Source organism: Hemiscyllium ocellatum, chromosome 11, assembly GCF_020745735.1.
Source record: "Hemiscyllium ocellatum isolate sHemOce1 chromosome 11, sHemOce1.pat.X.cur, whole genome shotgun sequence".
Taxonomy (NCBI): Eukaryota; Metazoa; Chordata; class Chondrichthyes; order Orectolobiformes; family Hemiscylliidae; genus Hemiscyllium; species Hemiscyllium ocellatum.
Window position 1 is genome coordinate 20120212 of NC_083411.1, and position 18460 is coordinate 20138671.

At 44.3% G+C, this 18460-nt stretch overlaps 1 protein-coding gene across 1 annotated transcript in view; it reads right to left on the minus strand.

The window, feature by feature from the left end:
• Nucleotides 1–15041: 15041 nt before the first annotated feature.
• LOC132820378 (phosphatidylinositol 3,4,5-trisphosphate 5-phosphatase 2-like) overlaps nucleotides 15042–18460 on the minus strand; it is a 145194-nt gene continuing 141775 nt past the window's right edge. The window contains exon 29 of the mRNA XM_060832448.1: nucleotides 15042–17546. Coding sequence (XP_060688431.1) covers nucleotides 17453–17546 — 94 coding nt within the window. The 3' untranslated portion in view covers nucleotides 15042–17452. The remainder of the gene's footprint in view (nucleotides 17547–18460) is intronic.

Genomic DNA, 18460 nt, shown 5'->3' on the forward strand with positions numbered 1-18460 from the left:
TTAGGATAAATAAATGAGTAGGACAGATTTGCAGGCAAGTGGGGATAGTTTCGTTTGGGAACACGGCTGCTATGGGCTAATTGGACCGAAGGGTCTGTTTCCATCAAAAACTGAGTACAACAAATATTTATATACCCACCTCCATAATCAGCATTCCTCAGACATTCCAGAAGGTTCCCCGGCCCTCCAGAACAACTCGGCCACCATTAGCCATGAGGCTGGTACAGCTACCATCCCCACAGCGATCGATGACGTCACTTCCACCCCCATCGTGACCACTTCCGCAGCCACTTGCACGCCTCACAATTTCACATATACCAGGCATGATATCACTTCCACCCCTCACGTCATTGCTGACGTCACATGCTCAGCGACTCCCGCCCACCCACTGCCGTGTTCGCCACCACTTCCTCACCCACCAATGTCACTCACCTGCACACTGCTGACACGTTTCCCCCACCCCCACAGATCCCACTGTCACCATCCCCGCCCCCAGAACCTTAAGGGGAACATCACCCCTGCTCATGACTCCACCCCATTTCCCTACAACCACGCCCACTCCAGTTACAGGCTCTGCCCCCACTCCCAGCTCCACACCTACACCAGGTCCTAGCTCCAGCCCTGCCGAGTTTTCACCAGTCCCTCAGATCTCTCCCTCTCTGAGGAAGAACAATCAGTCCTCAGCAAAGCCCTTACCTTTATCCCCCTCTGTCCACACATCAATGAATTCAATACGCATCGTAATGTCAAACACCTCTTCCGCCACTTCCACCTCTGTGCTTACTTTTACAATCAGGACTCCCACCCACTTTCAGAGGACCCTTTCACTCACCTCCACCACACTGCATCCACCTGGACACACCGTGCTGGCCTATTACCCACCCTCGACCTCTTCATTTCCAACTGCCACCGAGACATTAACTGCCTCAACCTGTCTACCCCTCTCCCCCACTCCGACCTCTCACCCTCACAACACGCATCCATCCACTCCCTCTGCTCCAATCCCGACCTCACCACCAAACCAGCGGACAAAGTTTGGTGCACTAACCTCTACACCGCTGAAGCCAGATGCCAACTCGAAGACACCTCTTCCTACCGCCCCCTTGACCATAATCCCACCCACCCCCCCCCCCCCATCACCAAACCATTATCTCCCAGACCACACAGAACCTCATCACCTCAGGAGATCTCCCACCCACAGCTTCCAACCTCATAGTCCGGGAACCCCGCACTGCCCGATTCTACCTCCTTCCCAAGATCTACAAGCCTGACCACCCTAGCTGACCCATTGTCTCAGCCTGCTCCTGCCCCACTGAACTCATCTCCACCTACCTCGATACTGTCCTATCCCCCCTTGTCCAGAACTCCCTACATACGTTCGAGACAACACAGACGCCCTCCACCTCCTCAAAGACTTCCGTTTCCCCTGCCCCCAATGCCTCATCTTCACCATGACATCCAATTCCTCTACACCTCCATCTGCCATGACCAGGGCCTCCAAGCCCTCCATTTCTTCATCTCCCAACATCCCCAACAGTACCCTTCTACTGACACTCTCATTTGTTTGGCTGAACTGGTCCTCACCCTTTACAATTTCTCCTTCGAATCCCCTCACTTCCTGCAGACCAAACAGGTAGCCATGGGCACCGGCATAGGCCCCAGCTATGTCTGTCTCTTTGTCGGCCACATAGACCAGTCCATCTTCCGTAGTTACACCGGCACCACTCCCTACCTCTTCTTCTGCTACATTGATGACTGCATCAGCGCCACCTCATGCTTTTGCGAGGAGGTTGAGCAGTTCATCAACTCCACCAACACATTCCACCCTGACCTTAAATTCACCTGGACCATCTCTGACACCTCCCTCCCCTTCCTGGACCTCTCTTTCTCCGTCAATGATGACCTACTTGACACTGACATTTTTTATAAACCCACCGACTCCTGCAGCTACCTGGATTACACCTGTTCCCACCCTACCTCCTGCAAAATACTATCCCATATTCCCAATTCCTCCACTTCCACGGTATCTGCTCCCAGGAGGACCAGTTCCACCACAAAACTCATCAGCTGGCCTCCTTCTTTAAAGACCGCAATTTCCCTTCCCATGTCATGCACCTCCACCCTCAAACTCCACCCCTCCAAATGCAACAACGACAGAACCTCCCTAGTCCTCACCTTCCACCCCACCAACATTTGTATAAACTGCATTATCCGCCAACATTTCCACCACCTCCGAACAAACCCCACCACCAGGGATATATTTCCCTCCCTATCCCTTTCCACTTTCCGCAAAGACTGTTCCCTCCGTGACTACCTGGTCAGGTCCACACACCCCAACAACCCACCCTCCCCTCCTAGCACTTTCCCCTGCCACTGCAGGAATTGCAAAACCTGTGCGCACATCTCCCCCCTCACCTCGTCCAAGGCCACAAAGGTGTCTTCCACATCCATCAAAGTTTCATCTGCACTTCCAACATGTCATTTATTGTATCCGTTGCTCCCGATGTGGTCTCCTTTACATTGTGGAGACAGGACACCTTCTAGCGCAGTGCTTTAGGGAACATCTCCGGGACACCCGCACAAACCAACCCCACCACCCAGTGGCCCAACATTTCAACTCTCCCTCCTACTCTGCCGAGGACATGCAGGTCCTGAGCCTCCTCCACTGCCACTCCATCATCACCCGACGCCTGGAGGAAGAACACCTCATCTTCTGCCTCGGAACACTTCAACCCCAGGACATCAATGTGGACTTCACCAGTTTCCTCATTGCCCCTTCCCCCACCTCACCCCAGTTCCAACCTTCCAGCTCATCACCATCCACATGACCTGTCCTACCTGCCAATCTTCCTTCTCACCTCGCCACTCTACCCTCCTCTCTGACCTATCACCTTCATCCCCACCCCCATTCACCTATTGTACATTTGACTACCTTCTCCCCAACCCCACCCCTCCCCTCCCATTTATGTCTCGACCTTGGAGGCTCCCTGCCTTCATTCCTGATGAAGGGCTTTGCCTGCACCTCGGATGCTGCCTGACCTGCTGTGTTTTTCCAGCATCACTCAAAATCTAGACTCTGATCTCCAACATCTGCAGTCCTCACTTTTGCCTCTATGATTCTACAGCTGTTCTCTCATTAAAGAGAGCTGACTGGTATTGATTTAACCTTAGGGTCACAACACCTCTCTGACTCTATAACATGATAGTGAATTAATAACAAATGCAGCAGGCTGTTCAATTCATCTTGATTCAGTTATCTAAATCACTTCTAATATCTCCATTATAGCAATCCAATTGATTTTTCAATGATTTTAGTGTTTGCCTTGTTGATGCTATCTGCAAGTTTGCTTCTCACATTGTACGCCCTAAACTTTGGAAAATTTGGAACTAATTGCTAATGCCAAGCAGGAAGCTCACAACATTGAAAATGGAATGCAGCATGCATTTCTGCAGGAATAATTAAGGCAAATTATTGTGTACATGAAGCTTTGGTACTATAACAGAATTTGCAATTGATGATGATACAACTGCAGATGTACCTCTGAATCTGTAAGAGAGGGTGAGAGAAGGTATCAGACTGAAAGAAGTTTCTAAGGAGAGAGACCTTAGACACTGCACGAGGGAACTGTATTTAATAGTTACAACCCATCAGGAGTGACAGAGCCTTACTCAAGGGTAAGGAGCCAACAACATCATGCCACATAGTGTGTATATGTAGAACTCACAGGCCAGAAATATTAAGGAGTATATTTAACTATGCCAGGAGAAGGATTATGCCAAAGCATAGCATAAAGTATATTACTGCATAATTCACTTATGCTAAGAGTACTGGATGCTGATATTTCTTTTCTAAACTGGAATGCATATCACTTTTCACCATTCTTGCCGCTCAACCTCTGAACATGCAGATGAGTGGTAGAAAAGGCCTATATTCCCTCCAGTGTAGAAGAGTGAGAGGTGGCGTCAATGCAACATATATCATTTAGTCACCTTGATAGACTGGCTGCTGAAGGTCTGACACCTCTAGTTGGAGAATCTAAACCGAAGGGGCACAGCCTCAGGGTAATAAATTGTTTTTTGAGATGTGAAGAAATGTCTCCTTTTGTAGACTTGTGAATCTTTGAAATTCTCAACCCCAGAAGAGTGACGGTGTTCAGGGTTTCTCAGGGAATCAAGGCGTATATGGGAAGAGCAAGTTCAGCTGTGATTGTACAGGGTGATAGAGTAGGATTGGGGAATGGTGCTTTCTATTTCTGTTTTTATTTCTTATTTTCTTACACTGACAGTCATCCAATTAAGACTATTCCCTGTGAGCTGTGCTACTGCTGTCACCAAGAGGCAGTGCTGATGAGACAATGAAGAGCACATGACAGGTTCAGCAAATGTGCAGCATAAATAATCATCATCAGGTTAAAAGGTCATTGTCTTTGTTCAAACCATTTCTTGAAAGTGGGAAATTGGATGCACTTAGTAATATTCATGGATGACAGAACTACAGGCTGCATTGACAAACAGTGCGAGGATGGAAATGACTGCATATAGCACCCATCAAGCACACCTTGATATTGTTTATTTGGAGTCTGGGATTAACATTACACATCATTCATATTATGCAGCTCTTCCTCCACTGACTACATTTTACTGTAGAAATAGTTCTGCTTGACTGAAATCTCTTCACCCAGAAAGTGGTGAGCCTGTGGTATTCACTATCACAGGAAGTGATTGAAGCTAAAATATTATGTGTATTCAAGAAGGAGGTAGATATAGCTATTATGACTAAAGGGGTCAAGGGATTTGAGGGAGTGCAGGATTAGAGTATTGAGCTGAATAATCAGCCATGACTATAATGAATGGTGGAGTAATCTCAGAAAGTCATATGGCTGACTCTTGCTCGTATTTTTAATGTTTCTATCCTTACTTAGAGAATCGTAAAATGGTGGACTGAATAGGATTGGACACAGCTCCCAAACTTTTCTGATGTAGATCTAGGAGCAGGGAACTTTACTGCTCCCAGAAAGCAGCGTGGCATTTTCAATATAATAATGACACTAGAAGCCAAAGATAAAACCCACTTTGCAAGTTTAACTTGCATTGGAAATCCAGTAGCTAAAGCAGAGTGAGAATAATCTTATTAAGGAAGCTGTACACCATGCACTCTAGCCCGGAGGATGAGGAATTCTCCTTCTTGGCCCCCACCATTAGGCACAGCAGCTCAGCTGCTCTGGTGTGTGAATTCTCCCCATCGCTCATATCGGAGATCAGACTCCCCTTGCAATATAATCCTTCCTTCAAGGATTCCTGCTGTGGTCAGAACGTGGCCTTCTTTGCAGTGTTCACCACTTAACAATCAGGATGACTTCAAGGTAGGGAACTAGACTGTGCTAAAAGGTCAAAGTTCAACTCCACAGCATGTGGGCACACGCAGGCCTCAGGATTCACCATGAGCTATTGGATTCCCAAACCGCTGGCAAGTGAAAACCTCCTCTCTGCTTGTGTAGTCATGAACCCAAAGACATGCTGAATTAAGGTCCCAAGTCCTACACCATCTTTTTTTAACTGACACAATACTGGCAACACCTGCTCTGTTTATCCAGGCTGCATTCAAACTCAAAATCCAGAGATGAAAACTCTGGGTGGAAATGTTACCAGCTTGAATGACATGGGCCACAATGAGAAATCCAAGAGAATTCCATGAAAAGTCCAGTGACGCCTGTCTTAATGTTGGGAGCAACTAGCTGCATTTTCCAATTACATTCCAGACATTGAGATGAGCTTCTCATTAGACAACAATGAGATGCATATTAATGGCGATCACTGCTTGTTAATAGCCTTATTTAGCACTGAATCTTGATTTGTTAACATCCAGCTTCTTATCCTACAACCCACTGTGAGGAAACCAGACATTGACTATTCCTGACCTGAAAGTCTGAAAAGATAACTGATGACTCCAGACTGTCATCTTAGACACCAGGCAGCAGCATTTCAGGGCATGGTCCAATGTATTAACTGTATGTATGCCACATTCATGGACTTATTTAGATTAGATTTGCTCCAGTATAAAAACAGGCCACTTAGCCCAACAAGTCCTCACCAACCCTTTGAAGAGTAACCCACCCAGACCAATTTCCAACACTATGTTTACCCCAACTAATGTACCTAACACCATGGGCAATTTAGCATGGCCAATTCACCTGATTTGTGGGAGGAAACTGGAGCACATCCACACAGAGAATGTGCAAACTCCACACAGACAATCACCCGAGATGGGAATCGAACTCGGGTCCCTGGAGCTGTGAGGCAGCTGTGGTAACCACTGATCCACCGTGCTGCCATGGAGCTGGCATCTGACATCTGACAGCTTCTCAGGACCCTCACTACACCTCACTGACCAACTCACAGGATGTTCCTACACTTTAAAGCTGCACCTTATACCACATCAGCAATTAACTTTGAAATGCTGCAGCTGGAACATTACACACGCAGGGACAGGCACTCAGCTGATAGACTGGACCAGGTTCCACGCCAGGCCTTTTCACTTGCTCTCTTAGTGCTCACTCACTCTGAGCAAAGATACAAAACCAGTAAAGTTTATCATGGCTGCCAGCAGTCCTCCATCAAGTCAAGGGAGACATACTTCAGTCCGGGTGTTGGCACAGGACAACATCTGAAGACCAAAGACTTGGACAGGTAATGTTCCTCATGGCAGGTGAATGATCAAAGTTCTGGCAGCCCATTACCCGTCATTGTTCTTTCAGTGTTAGAGTGGGTGGGAGCGAGTGAGGGAAGATGTTGCAGGCCAGTAGCATGATTGGTAAAGCATGAGCCTTGGTGGGAGGCTTATGCAATAGCAGAGATACAGTGAGTGCGTAGTAGCAGTGAGCACATGGCAGAGTGGAGAATGTCATTGACCTTCTTCCTACACAGCTGTGCATGACATCAGATGTCTGAGACAGCATTGATCTTGGTTCCGAGGTTGGCAGGGTTTGGTGCTGTGGCCTCCCCTGCCCATCGTGGAGGAAGCAGATGGTTCACCCCATGCACCAGGACCTCCAGATTGCTGTCTGCAAAGCAAGGCACCATTTTCTCATTCCCTGCCAATCAATGTGCTGGGCATCTCCAGACTGATAGTGCTTGTGCAGGCCCAGGGTTGACTGTCTATTCTGGGATATTCTGGCAGCAGCAAGTGGCAGAATCAAGCAAACAGTGACCAAGCGTAGATAGTTAATGAGAGAAATACAAAATAATGTGGTGGGAAATCTCATTGCACCTTTCAGACCAAACACCTCCATGAAGCTCTTCAAAACTGTCACGTAGCCAAAAATATAACAAGGATTAGCCCTCTGTTCCCACACCTGCCAGTCACATTGACTTGAATAGAGCTTTTACTTTCACCAGTTCAAATTCATCTGTCAACATTTAAACTACTCAGCTACTAGAGATGGTCCACTAGCAAGTCAATCAATTCAAAGTCAATTAGGGATTGGCAATGGAAGCAGACCTTGGCAACAATGCTCAAATCACCAAAAAGAATTTGTGAAATTGCAAACCTCCAGGTTTCTATTTCACGTCAGAACGCCCTCTTGTGGTCGAAAAATATTGTCGCCTTTTTAAACAGCTTTGAGAACAAATGTTTGATGCAGTCTGATAGTGAACTGGGTCATCCTTGGATTAACTTCAAACAAACAACTAAATCCGTCCATAGCAAAATTTCAGTAATAAGTGCAGGATTTATTTTACAATCATTGCAAATGTTGCCTCTTCTGCTATGTCGGAAGATCCTGGCATTCTGCACTCTTCAACTCATCTCTGCACTGAATTTACAGTCTTTGTTGAAACTTTCACAGTGATAAGTTTAATGTTGATCTTATTTATTTCACTTGTAGTTTTTATTCCTGCTATTTTTTCATATCTTCTTTTTCATTTCTATGCATCTCTTCAACATTTTTGCTCCAGTAGTTACATTTCCTGTTGTCCTAATAACACTTTATTGCGTCACTCACAATCTTTTATATTACTTGATCTTTGATGCTCATTTAATCCACTAACAGATTGTTGGATCCGTTAAGTGCCTATCTCTACATCATTCTGTTCTTGCTAAAATGCCAGTTTATGTTTAGGTCATCAGTTCTGTTGGACATGAAACATCTTTTTCTTTGATAATCCAATAAAGGCCAAAAACTGTGGATGCTGAAAATCTGAAATTAAACCTGCTGAATGGCAGCAGGAGTAGAGTTAGTGTTGATGTTCCCAAATGACTTTTGAATGCTTTAAATATACTTTACTGCCGATTAGATGAAGTTTTTATGTAGTGCCTTTCATGAAATGATTGATCCCTTGTGGAGAAATTCAGCCCCACCAGTCCACATAGACCCATCCCCCTCTGACTCATGCACCTGATACTACAGGGTAATTTAGCTTGGCCAATCCACCTGACCTGTATATCTTTTGGGTTGTGGGAGATAAACCAGAGCACCTGGAGGAAGCTCACGCAGACACGGGGAGAACGTGCAAACTCCACAAAGACAGACACCCGAGGCTGGAATCAAACCCAGATCCCTGGCGCTGTGAGACTGCAATGCTAGCCACCAAGCCATCATGCAGACCCCATTTAGAGCCTGGAACCTATAGTTCTAGAATGTTCAGCTACACAGTCTCCCAAACTCCCTGAGCATTCAATATGTTTCAATCGAATCACTAGTTACTCTTCGAAACTCCATAATGACATGGGGCCACTTTAGACAATCTCTCAAATCGTTTTGCTGGATTTTACTGTAGGCTTCAGGACCCCACTATCTGAAGCTAAGGGTGAAGGGAAGGTAGTGGTTCCTATCCCTGCACTTGCCGTCAGTAGGATCAGCTCAGCTGCTCCCCTGGAGGTAGTTCCCAATTGGCAGCGTGCCCAATTCTGGTCAGTAGGTGGATTCAAGATGGTGTTGGTCTAATCTGAGGTCTGAAGCCTCAATCAGTGAGACAGGAGGTGCTGAGGCACACCAGAGACCTTGGAGTCACCCACGGATGGTTTGATAAGATTCGATTCCCTACAGTATGGAAACAGGCCCTTTGACTCAACAAGTCCACACCAACCCTCCAAAAGGAAATCCACCCAGACTGATTCCCGTACCCGATATTTACTCCTGACTAATACACTTAATACTATGGGTAAATTAGCATGGCCAGCTCACCTGACCTGTGCATCTTTGGATTGTGGGAGGAAACCAGAACATCTGGAGCAAACTCCACGCAGACAGTTGGTCGAAGCTGGAATAGAATCCTGCTCCCTGGCATTGTGAGGCAGCACTGCAAATCGCTGAGCCACCGTGTCACCCCGCTTTGAGGTTGGAGAGGAACCCCCTTTAGACATTGGAATCTGCTTCACCTGTCATCGACCTCCTGCTCACAAGGACCTTGCAGCCATTGAAGTATTTACAAAGTATTCTCTGTTGCAATGAGGTGAAAAGTGGCACACACATGGCTGAAGTGAATGTGGTGACAGTGACTCCAATGACCAGCTGGAAACTCCGGTCAGGTCAATACCAAGAGTCTCGAGACAATTAAATGCCTGTGAGGAATGTGCTGCCTTCTAACAAGGTTTCTGTATCTTCGAGGCAATGGGTCTGCCTCCAAGAGCTGCTGCCCAATCAGATAGCCATCTGTCCTTCAGTCTCAGCAGTGCCCACCAGAAGCGAGGTGGCCTATGCTGGTACTGCAGGGAACCCAGAGCAGTATCCAGCAAGGGAGGCTTATTATGAGTGGCTATTGGAGCCAGTCAGGCAGGCTGTGATAAAGGGAAAGGGTTGTTATGGAGGCCAGCAGGGGACCCCCTCAGTGTTGTGTGAGCCCTCTGTGGGGCACAGGACACTGATCAGAATTGGCCCTCTCACTGAGCTGACATGGAACCAAACAGGGTATATTAGACTGCCATTTATGTGGTTTGGGCTTCAAACAATGGCAGTAGGATAAGGTCTTTGATGAGCCTTTAACTGGTTATTAAAGTACCTCAATGGCCTAGGAATAGATATGCTGCCCTTAGGCTTCTCTGCCCACAGTTCAAATATGTAGAAACATAGACAATAAGAGCTAGAGTCGGCGATTCAACTTCTTGAGCCTGCTCCACCATTCAATATGATCATGGCTGATCATCAAGCTCAATACCCTGACCCTACTCTCCCCCATTTCCCTTGATCCATTTAGCCAAAAGAGTTAAATCTACCTCCTTCTTCAAAACACATTGTTTTAGCCTCAGCCATTTTCTGTCGGCATTACTGGCTGGCCGGCATTTATTGCCCATCCGTAGTTGCCCTTGAGAAGGTGGTGGTGAGTTGCTTTCTTGAACTGCTGCAGTCCACCTGCTATGGTCTATCCCACAATGTCATTCAGGAGAGAATCCCAGGATTTTGTCCCAGCCATATACTTTTGAGTCAGGATGGTGAGTGGTTTGGAGGGCACTTTGAAGGTTGTGGTGTCATAGAGTCACAGAGTCATAGAGATGTACAGCATGGAAACAGATCATTTGGTCCAACTCGTCCATGCCGATCAGATATCCCAACCCAATCTAGTCCCACCTGCCAACATCCTGCCCATATCTCTCCAACACCTTCCTGTTCATATATCCATCTAAATGCCTCTTAAATGTTGCAATTGTACCAGCCTCCATCACTTCCTCTGGCAGCTCATTCTATACACATACCACCCTCTGTGTGAAAAAGTTGCCCTTTAGATCTCGTTTATATCTTTCCCCCCTCACTCTAAACCTATGCCCTCTAGTTCTGGATTCCCCGACCCCAGGGAAAAGACTTTGTCTATTTATCCTATCCATGCCCCTCATAATTTTGTAAACCTCTATAAAGTCACCCCTCAGCCTCCGATGCTTCAGGGAAAACAGCCCCAGCCTGTTCAGGTTCTCCCTATAACTCAAATCCTCCAACCCTGGCAACATTGTTGTAAATCTTTTCTGAGCCCTTTCAGGTTTCACAACATCTTTCTAATAGAAAGGAGACCAGAATTGCACGCAATATTCCAACAGTGGCCTAACCAATGTCCTGTACAGCCGCAACATGATCTCCCAACTCTTGTACTCAATACTCTGACCAATAAAAGAAAGCATACCAAATGCTTTCTTCAATATCCTATCCACCTGCGACTCTACTTTCAAGAAGCTATGAACCTGCACTCCAAGGTCTCTTTATTCAGCAACACTCCCTAGGACCTTACCATTAAGTGTATAAGTCCTGCTAAGATTTGCTTTCCCAAAATGCAGCACCTTGCATTTATCTGAATTAAACTGCATCTGCCACTTCTCTGCTCTTGGCTTATCAGATCAAAATTCTGTTGTAATCTGAGGTAATCCTCTTCACTGCCTACTGCACCTCTAATTTTGGTGTCACCTACAAATTTACTAAATATACCTCTTATGCTCGCATCAAAATCATTTATGTAAATGACAAAAAGTAGAGTACTCAGCACCGATCCTTGTGGCACTCCACTGGTCACAGGCCTCCAGTCTGTAAAGCAACCCTCCACCACCACCCCTCTGTCTTCTACCTTTGAGCCAGTTCTGTGTCCAAATGGTTAGTTCTCCCTGTATTCCATGAGATCTAACCTTGCTAATCAGTCTCCCATGGGGAACCTTGTCGAACGCCTTACTGAAGTCCATATAGATCACATCCACTGCTCTGCCCTCATCAATCCTCTTTGTTACTTCTTCAAAAAGCTCAATCAAGTTTGTGAGACATGATTTCCTATGCACAAAGCCATGTTGAATATCCCGAATCAGTCCTTGCCTTTCTCTCAGAATTTCCTCCATCCAAGATCAGTTGTGAATTTTAATGTTTGTTAATTTTCCCAGACACACTCCATTGTCCAGCGATACATGAATTCAAACAGCAAAGGCAGTAACTGTGCAAGTTTTCCCTCTCTCTCTCTCTCCTGCACTGTCTTCACCATGTGCTTCCTTTGTCTGTTCTTCTCCCTTTTAAAACTGCTATTGTTTTGACTTTTTATTCCCAAAATTCCAAAACAATGCAACAGCAAATAAAACAGTAATTGCTGCTCCTGGAGTTCAAGGAAATCACCTCCAGCACCTAAAATACCTCAAAAAGGGAGCAGCTCTTACAGCCAGAAAGTTTTCCTGTCCTCCATCTTGGCATCCCTTGTCCTTCTAAATGGAAGTGATCGTCGGTTTCAAAGGTGCTGTCTGAGAATCTTTGGTGAATTTCTGCAGTGGATAGTACAGACTGCTGCCCTGAGCATTAGTGGTGGAAGGAATGGATGTTTGTGCATGTGGTGCCAATCAAGCTGGTTGATTTGTCTTCATGGTGTCAGGCTTCTTGACTGTTGTTGGAGCTATACCCATCTGGGCAAGTGGGGAATACTTCATCACACTGCTGACTTGTGCCTTGTAGGTGAGGATAGACGTTGGGATTCAAGAGGTCAATTACTCTCTGGTTGAGGATAACTAAACATACACCCACACATTCCTGTCTATTTTAAATACCTTTGGGGTGAAGTGGGGCATTAATTTTATCTCACGTCCCACAAACATCAATGCAAAAATGATAGTAATCACACTCTGTACATCAAGCTGAATACCCCAATCCTACTTTCCCCCATTTCCCTTGATCGCTTTAGCCAAATGTGTCAGTTTCCAATTGCGTCCTTAAGGAAATATTGGTTAACCATTTGTTGAAGAAGATTGTTTGACCCTAACTGACCATGTGAGATATTCAAGCAAGCTGGAGCTTCATGTTCTCAAAAAGTATTTTTTAATCCCAACATACTTATATGCATTTTGGTTATGAAGTTGAAGGAATGTACAGTACTATTAAGAAAGAGTGAATGCTGTTTTGCACTGACAGCTGACAAGCACCTATCATATGACTAACTAGCAGTCTCAGAGTATATTGGACAATTGAAAATATTTAACATTTCACTGTGAAATAGATATCTGAGTTGGCTGCTGTTTTGACAACAATTTGAATTTAACCAATCAGTTTAAATTATGCCCCAGGATACTAAAACTCAATCAAGTTTGAATTCATTGTTTTTGTCAACATTGAACCAATGAGATGATCTGATGTTTGGGTATAAGAAAAGCAAACGTTTTAGAAGTCAGACAGAGTCCCTGCCATTGAGAGAGACTGTCATTCAAAGCACTCTCTATCAAAGGTATTCATGATTTGGAGGTGCCAGTGTTGGACCGGGGTGTACAGAGTTAAAAATCACACAACACTAGATTATAGTCCAACAGGTTTAATTGGAAACACAAGCTTTTGGATTGCTGCTCCTGTGTCAGCTGGTTGTAGAGTTTAAGATAGTAGGGCATTTCTGTGTCCTATGATCTTATACTCGTCAACTACCTGGTGAAGGTGCAGCGCTCCGAAAGCTAGTGCTTCCAATTAACCCTGTTAGACTATAACCTGATGTTGCATGATTTTTAACTTTATATCAAAGTCACCTTTTTCATATGAGACATCTTTGTAGCAAAAGACTGAAGATGACCCAAGGAATCTTCAGCCAGAGGAAGACAGACAGCAAGAACGACAGCCACTATGTGGTTTTGAAATTAAGTTGATGTAATTGTAATAGGGGTTTTGATTAGAACAGTACATTATTATAGGGACGGAGGTAGATAAGAAACATTGAAGAGAAAGTAGGCTTAGAATTGTAAATAGTTGTTGTTTCATGTTCAGTTTTAGAGTTAAGAAAAAAATTGATATTTTTTTCTTTAAATAGAGGAATTTGGGAGTTCTCTGTCATTCATATTTTAACAGGTAAGGTGAGCTTTGCTGGGTGTTTTGTTTAAGTAACAGAGGGGTTCACCTCATGTCATAACATCTCAGAACTCCAAGCAATATGTCAATTAAAAATGTCTAAAGAAATGATGAAATCAAACTGATCTGTGGACTGCTATTAATAACAAATCTCAAGTAAGGTTTCATTCCATAATATATATTAAAATCAAACATTCTGAAAAGCCTATACAGTGTGCAACAATCAATAATAACAAGCTTTTTTAGAGTAGTATTGTCTCAATAAGATTCTAGCAATGAAATGCATTATTGTTCATATGCACATGCTGACATGGCAGCACATGTTTACAAAAATGTTGTCAAAATCGCCATCATGAAGTTACCACTTTTCAAGCTCATGATAAGTAAGGCATTGTTGTTTGGTGTAGGTCTTACCTATGTAGCATGATGGTCCATTGTGTAATTCAATTTAACCCTCTCAGAACTTGAAGGTAATCTACATTAATGTAATAAATTCAGAAAATGAAACATAAATTTGCAGCAACCATGGAAGTCAAAGGATTCCTTTCCTGAATGCGCTGCTTTCCTCACTTTTGTGTTTATGCAATGGTGTGAATTGTAATGAATTGAATTTATTGTCACATGTACTGAGGCATAGTGAAAAGCTTTGTCTTGCGAGCAATACAGGCAGATCACATATTCACAGGTTTTTTTTGTCTTTCAAATCCAGTGTCGTTTCTCTAAAGTATCTGGACAGCTAGAACACCTGATTTTAACTCTGTCTGGTCCATTCTGCCTATTTTAAATCCCTTCAATGTCTTATCCATTAATTTCAATGACAAGAGTCTCAGATGGGATCTAGAAAGAGGGTGCAATTTATTCTCCGCGATTACTATGCCAGAAGAGTTGGAGGAATTTACCATAGCCCATCTTTACTGAAGAATCGATCAATTTGAAACCAGTCACATTCATATCAAAGACACTGTGGCTGAGATAGATAGATTCTAGAACGATAAGGAATCAAGGCTTTCGGAGTAAGGGCAGGAAAGTGGAGGTGAGGTATGTTGGATCTTGATGGGTGGAGCAGGCTTGATGGGCCTGTTCCTATTTCCTACTGCCTTGTTTGCCCACTGTATTAGACCTAAAAAAAACTGGGAAGCCTCAAGAGAGATCACGGCCAAAATTAAAATGTTAGAATTAGAAAACTGTTAGATTGTGCTTGAACAAGAAAAGCTAGATTAGTCTAAGGTTTACATTCAAATTTCTGTCAATCTTTTATTAGCAATTGACACCAAGAATTTCTGAACATAAAACAAGCATAACACAATAAATAGGAGCAATACTGGGCCACACTGCCGTGACACCATCAATAAGATAACAGTTTATTATTGACCACATCTCCACTTTTCCCTCAGCTCCAGAAGTCTACCAATCTCAGCCTAGAATGTACTCAAATGCTGAGTCCTCTGCATAGAAAATTTCAAATGGTGGCAACTCAGCAAGTGAAGAGTTTCCTCCTCCTCTCAGTCTGAACTGGTGAACGCCTTGTCCAGTGACAGTGTCCCTGTGTTCTCGGCTCTCCAGCCAGGGGTGATGCCTCATTGAACTGTGTATGAGATGACAAAGTGCCTCTGCTGACCCTGCTTTAATCAACAGCAATCCCCAGCAGCAGCTAATTAAGAGGTTTCTGCAGGGTCTGGGGTCAGGGTGGAGACACAGCACAAGAAGAGCTGGCCCAATCTCAGGGCTGATGGCTTGCTACTCAGCGGTGGGCACTGGTCAGGATGCACAAATAGGGTGCATCAATGCTGGGGCACCAATGTAGAAATGCAAGTGTGGTTGGAGGAAGTGGAGCCTGGTGACCAGAGTCAGAGAGGAATGGGACGGTTAGAGGAGTGCAGTGGTTAGCAAGTGCATTGAGATGCCATCACCAATGAACATGCCCATTGGGGCTCTTCCACAGGCTGAAGACTACCCAAAATAGAGGGCCCTGCGACATCCATGGGTATGCACTAGAACGTCACTAGGGTTTATTTGGTAGGTCTCTACTCATGGCAGCAGTCTCTCTAAGGCCAGCCAGAAACAGGAAATAGACCTCTTTTAAGTGATTTAACCCATTCATTTTGTGGGCAGGTGGGATGCCAACTTTACCAACACAGGCAATATGGCATTTTGGCAGTAAGGCAAAGAGCACCTCCTACCAATTCACCATTCCTCCCAACTTTCAGCCCATTTTCATTGAACTTGAGAACAGCCTTTCCCAAGTTACCCTTTCATCATCTTTCAGAGACTTAAAATCTTTCAATGAAGGCACCTTGGCTTCCAGAGACTGTTGGTGCATTCTAGGAATCATGCCGAGTGACCCTTTGTTGTGCCTCCTACGGAGCAGTTCTTCTCTTCTCAGGTAAAAAGATGAAAGCTGTATCATACTCCAATAGTGGTCTCACTAAACCTGAGAAATTTGCGACTACTTAATTGTACAAAGGAAAATCAATGAGAATAAGTAGGATCCTCAGGAAACTCTAAACTTACTCCACATCCCTTTGTTAACATCTTCTCTCTTTATGAAAATTAAATTTCGGAGCCATCAAAACTTTATGTTTTCAAACACTTCCAGTGCAACATTTAGGGAAAGGCAATCACGGACATTTTCCAAGTTTTCATTAAAATATTTTCAAAGATAAAGATTCAAGTCTTTGTGAGGAGAAGCTTTTTTTTTAAAAAAAATCAGAAAACACCAGAAGTACGACTGGTTCCAGTTATGCCTCTGCTTTTGGCCATAAACTTACAGCGCACAGATATAAATGAAGGAAAACCACCTTCCCTATACTTTTATATGGAGTTGGAGTGATGTTGATGAGCAACAAAAGGATTCTGATGAAGTTGTTGTGAAATCAACAGGAAGCCCAGGAAAGCTTAGGCACAGCATAAAAAATACAATTTGTCCAGTTTCTTTCCTCCAGTTCATCTATAGTCAAGAAAGTGTGTTTTTTTTTCTTAAAAGGTTTATCTTTTTGACAGCAGCCTTCAGTAGCCCCACCATTTACTACTGCACAGGTTATTTGCAAACCAGGATTTCCTGAACACAGCTAACCCAGTGCTCACTGTGTCCAAAGTAAACCAATTTTCCAGAGGAGACCCTGGATAGGTAGGTCTTAGACTCCTCAGTTTCTTATGCAAAGGGTCTATTTCAGGCATGTGCCCTTGGCTTCATTTTCTGTTGCTTGGTCCATACTCATTTGAAGCTTCTGGCTTGTATTGAGGGTGCAGTTCTTGTCAGCCGTATTAGATTGTGTACCTGAGCTTGAAAAATGGAAGTAAAACCATTGAATTACTAGGTGTTAAGATCTGCCAACATTGGATTCCATTCCTAGCTTGGGAAGCTTGACTTCCAGATTACATCCCTGATTCTGATCCCTAGCTATCATCTGTGTGTGGTAAAGGATTTACAGAAGTGACGAAAGGGACAATTCCAAACGCAGTGCGGTCATTGCTGTTTTCCTCCTGGTCTCTTGGCCAGAGTGATGCTGGAAGCTTGATTGAATGTTAACCCCTTCCAAACATATCAAAGAACTATCAGAATATGCTCTGATTTGATATTTACACAATATTCGTTTTTGTTCAGTTTAAGAATCATTTCTGAATTGAGAGAAACGATAAAGTACATTTATGTAGTCTGCTGTCTTTCTTGCCTGGGTTGCTCGTCAAGGCTTGTGTTGGGACGCTATTTCCAGAAGCAACTTCCTGTGAATGGGATCAATGATGCCAGCCTCCAGCAAATCCTCTTCAGCAATGCCACTGAACGTGAAGGTGAAGAAAAAAGACATTAGACTCTTAACAGCAGTAATTTAGCACTCAGTTAAAATCATTATAATTATCACTTTCATCAGCTAGGTGCGCTAAATCAACCTCTTGTAAAATCTATCATGTATCACACATCATTTTTCAAGGATCACAGTGATGTGTTTGTAGAGGCACAACAGTAATCAGTGTCCCCAGTGCATCTCCAGGGGTTCTGATAGGATGCCAATCCAGACTAGAGGGGCAGTGCCAGGGTTGTTGGATGGAAAAGACACAGACCAAGTCTGATTGGGTTGTAATGACCCACGGGAATCTGTTGGTCAACTGGGACAGTATTTGCTCCATTTGAAATTCAACATCCTTAGGCCTGTGTTAGACCTAAATTGGGATTCATAGCTGTTAGCATCAGATATGAAAATTGCTGGCAATAGGGAGATGCATTAATCAGAATTTCTCGAGGATCCTGAGAATTCTCACAAGCTGCTGCAGTAATTAGATGAGGGCACAGGGAAAGGGCAGGGACACAGCCTGAACATTTGCTGGAAGGGATCAAAACTCTACAGGGAAATGACAGTACATTAATCAATTTGCTAATTTACAGCCAATTTGTGCTGCTTTATAAAGTAGTTAGAATCCCTACACTGTGGGAAGAGGCCATTTGGCCCAATAAGTTTGCATCTACCCTCCAAAGAGCATTCCACCCAGACCTCCACCCTATTCCATAACCTCACATTTACCACAGTTAACACACCTGGTTTGTACATCCCTGGACACTATGGACAATTTAGCATGGACAATCCACCTACCCTCCATGCCTTTTAGACTTTGGGAGGAAACTGGAGCACCCAAAGGAAACTCATGCAGATATGGGCAGAATGTGCAAACTCCACACAGATAATGCTGGAAGTGAA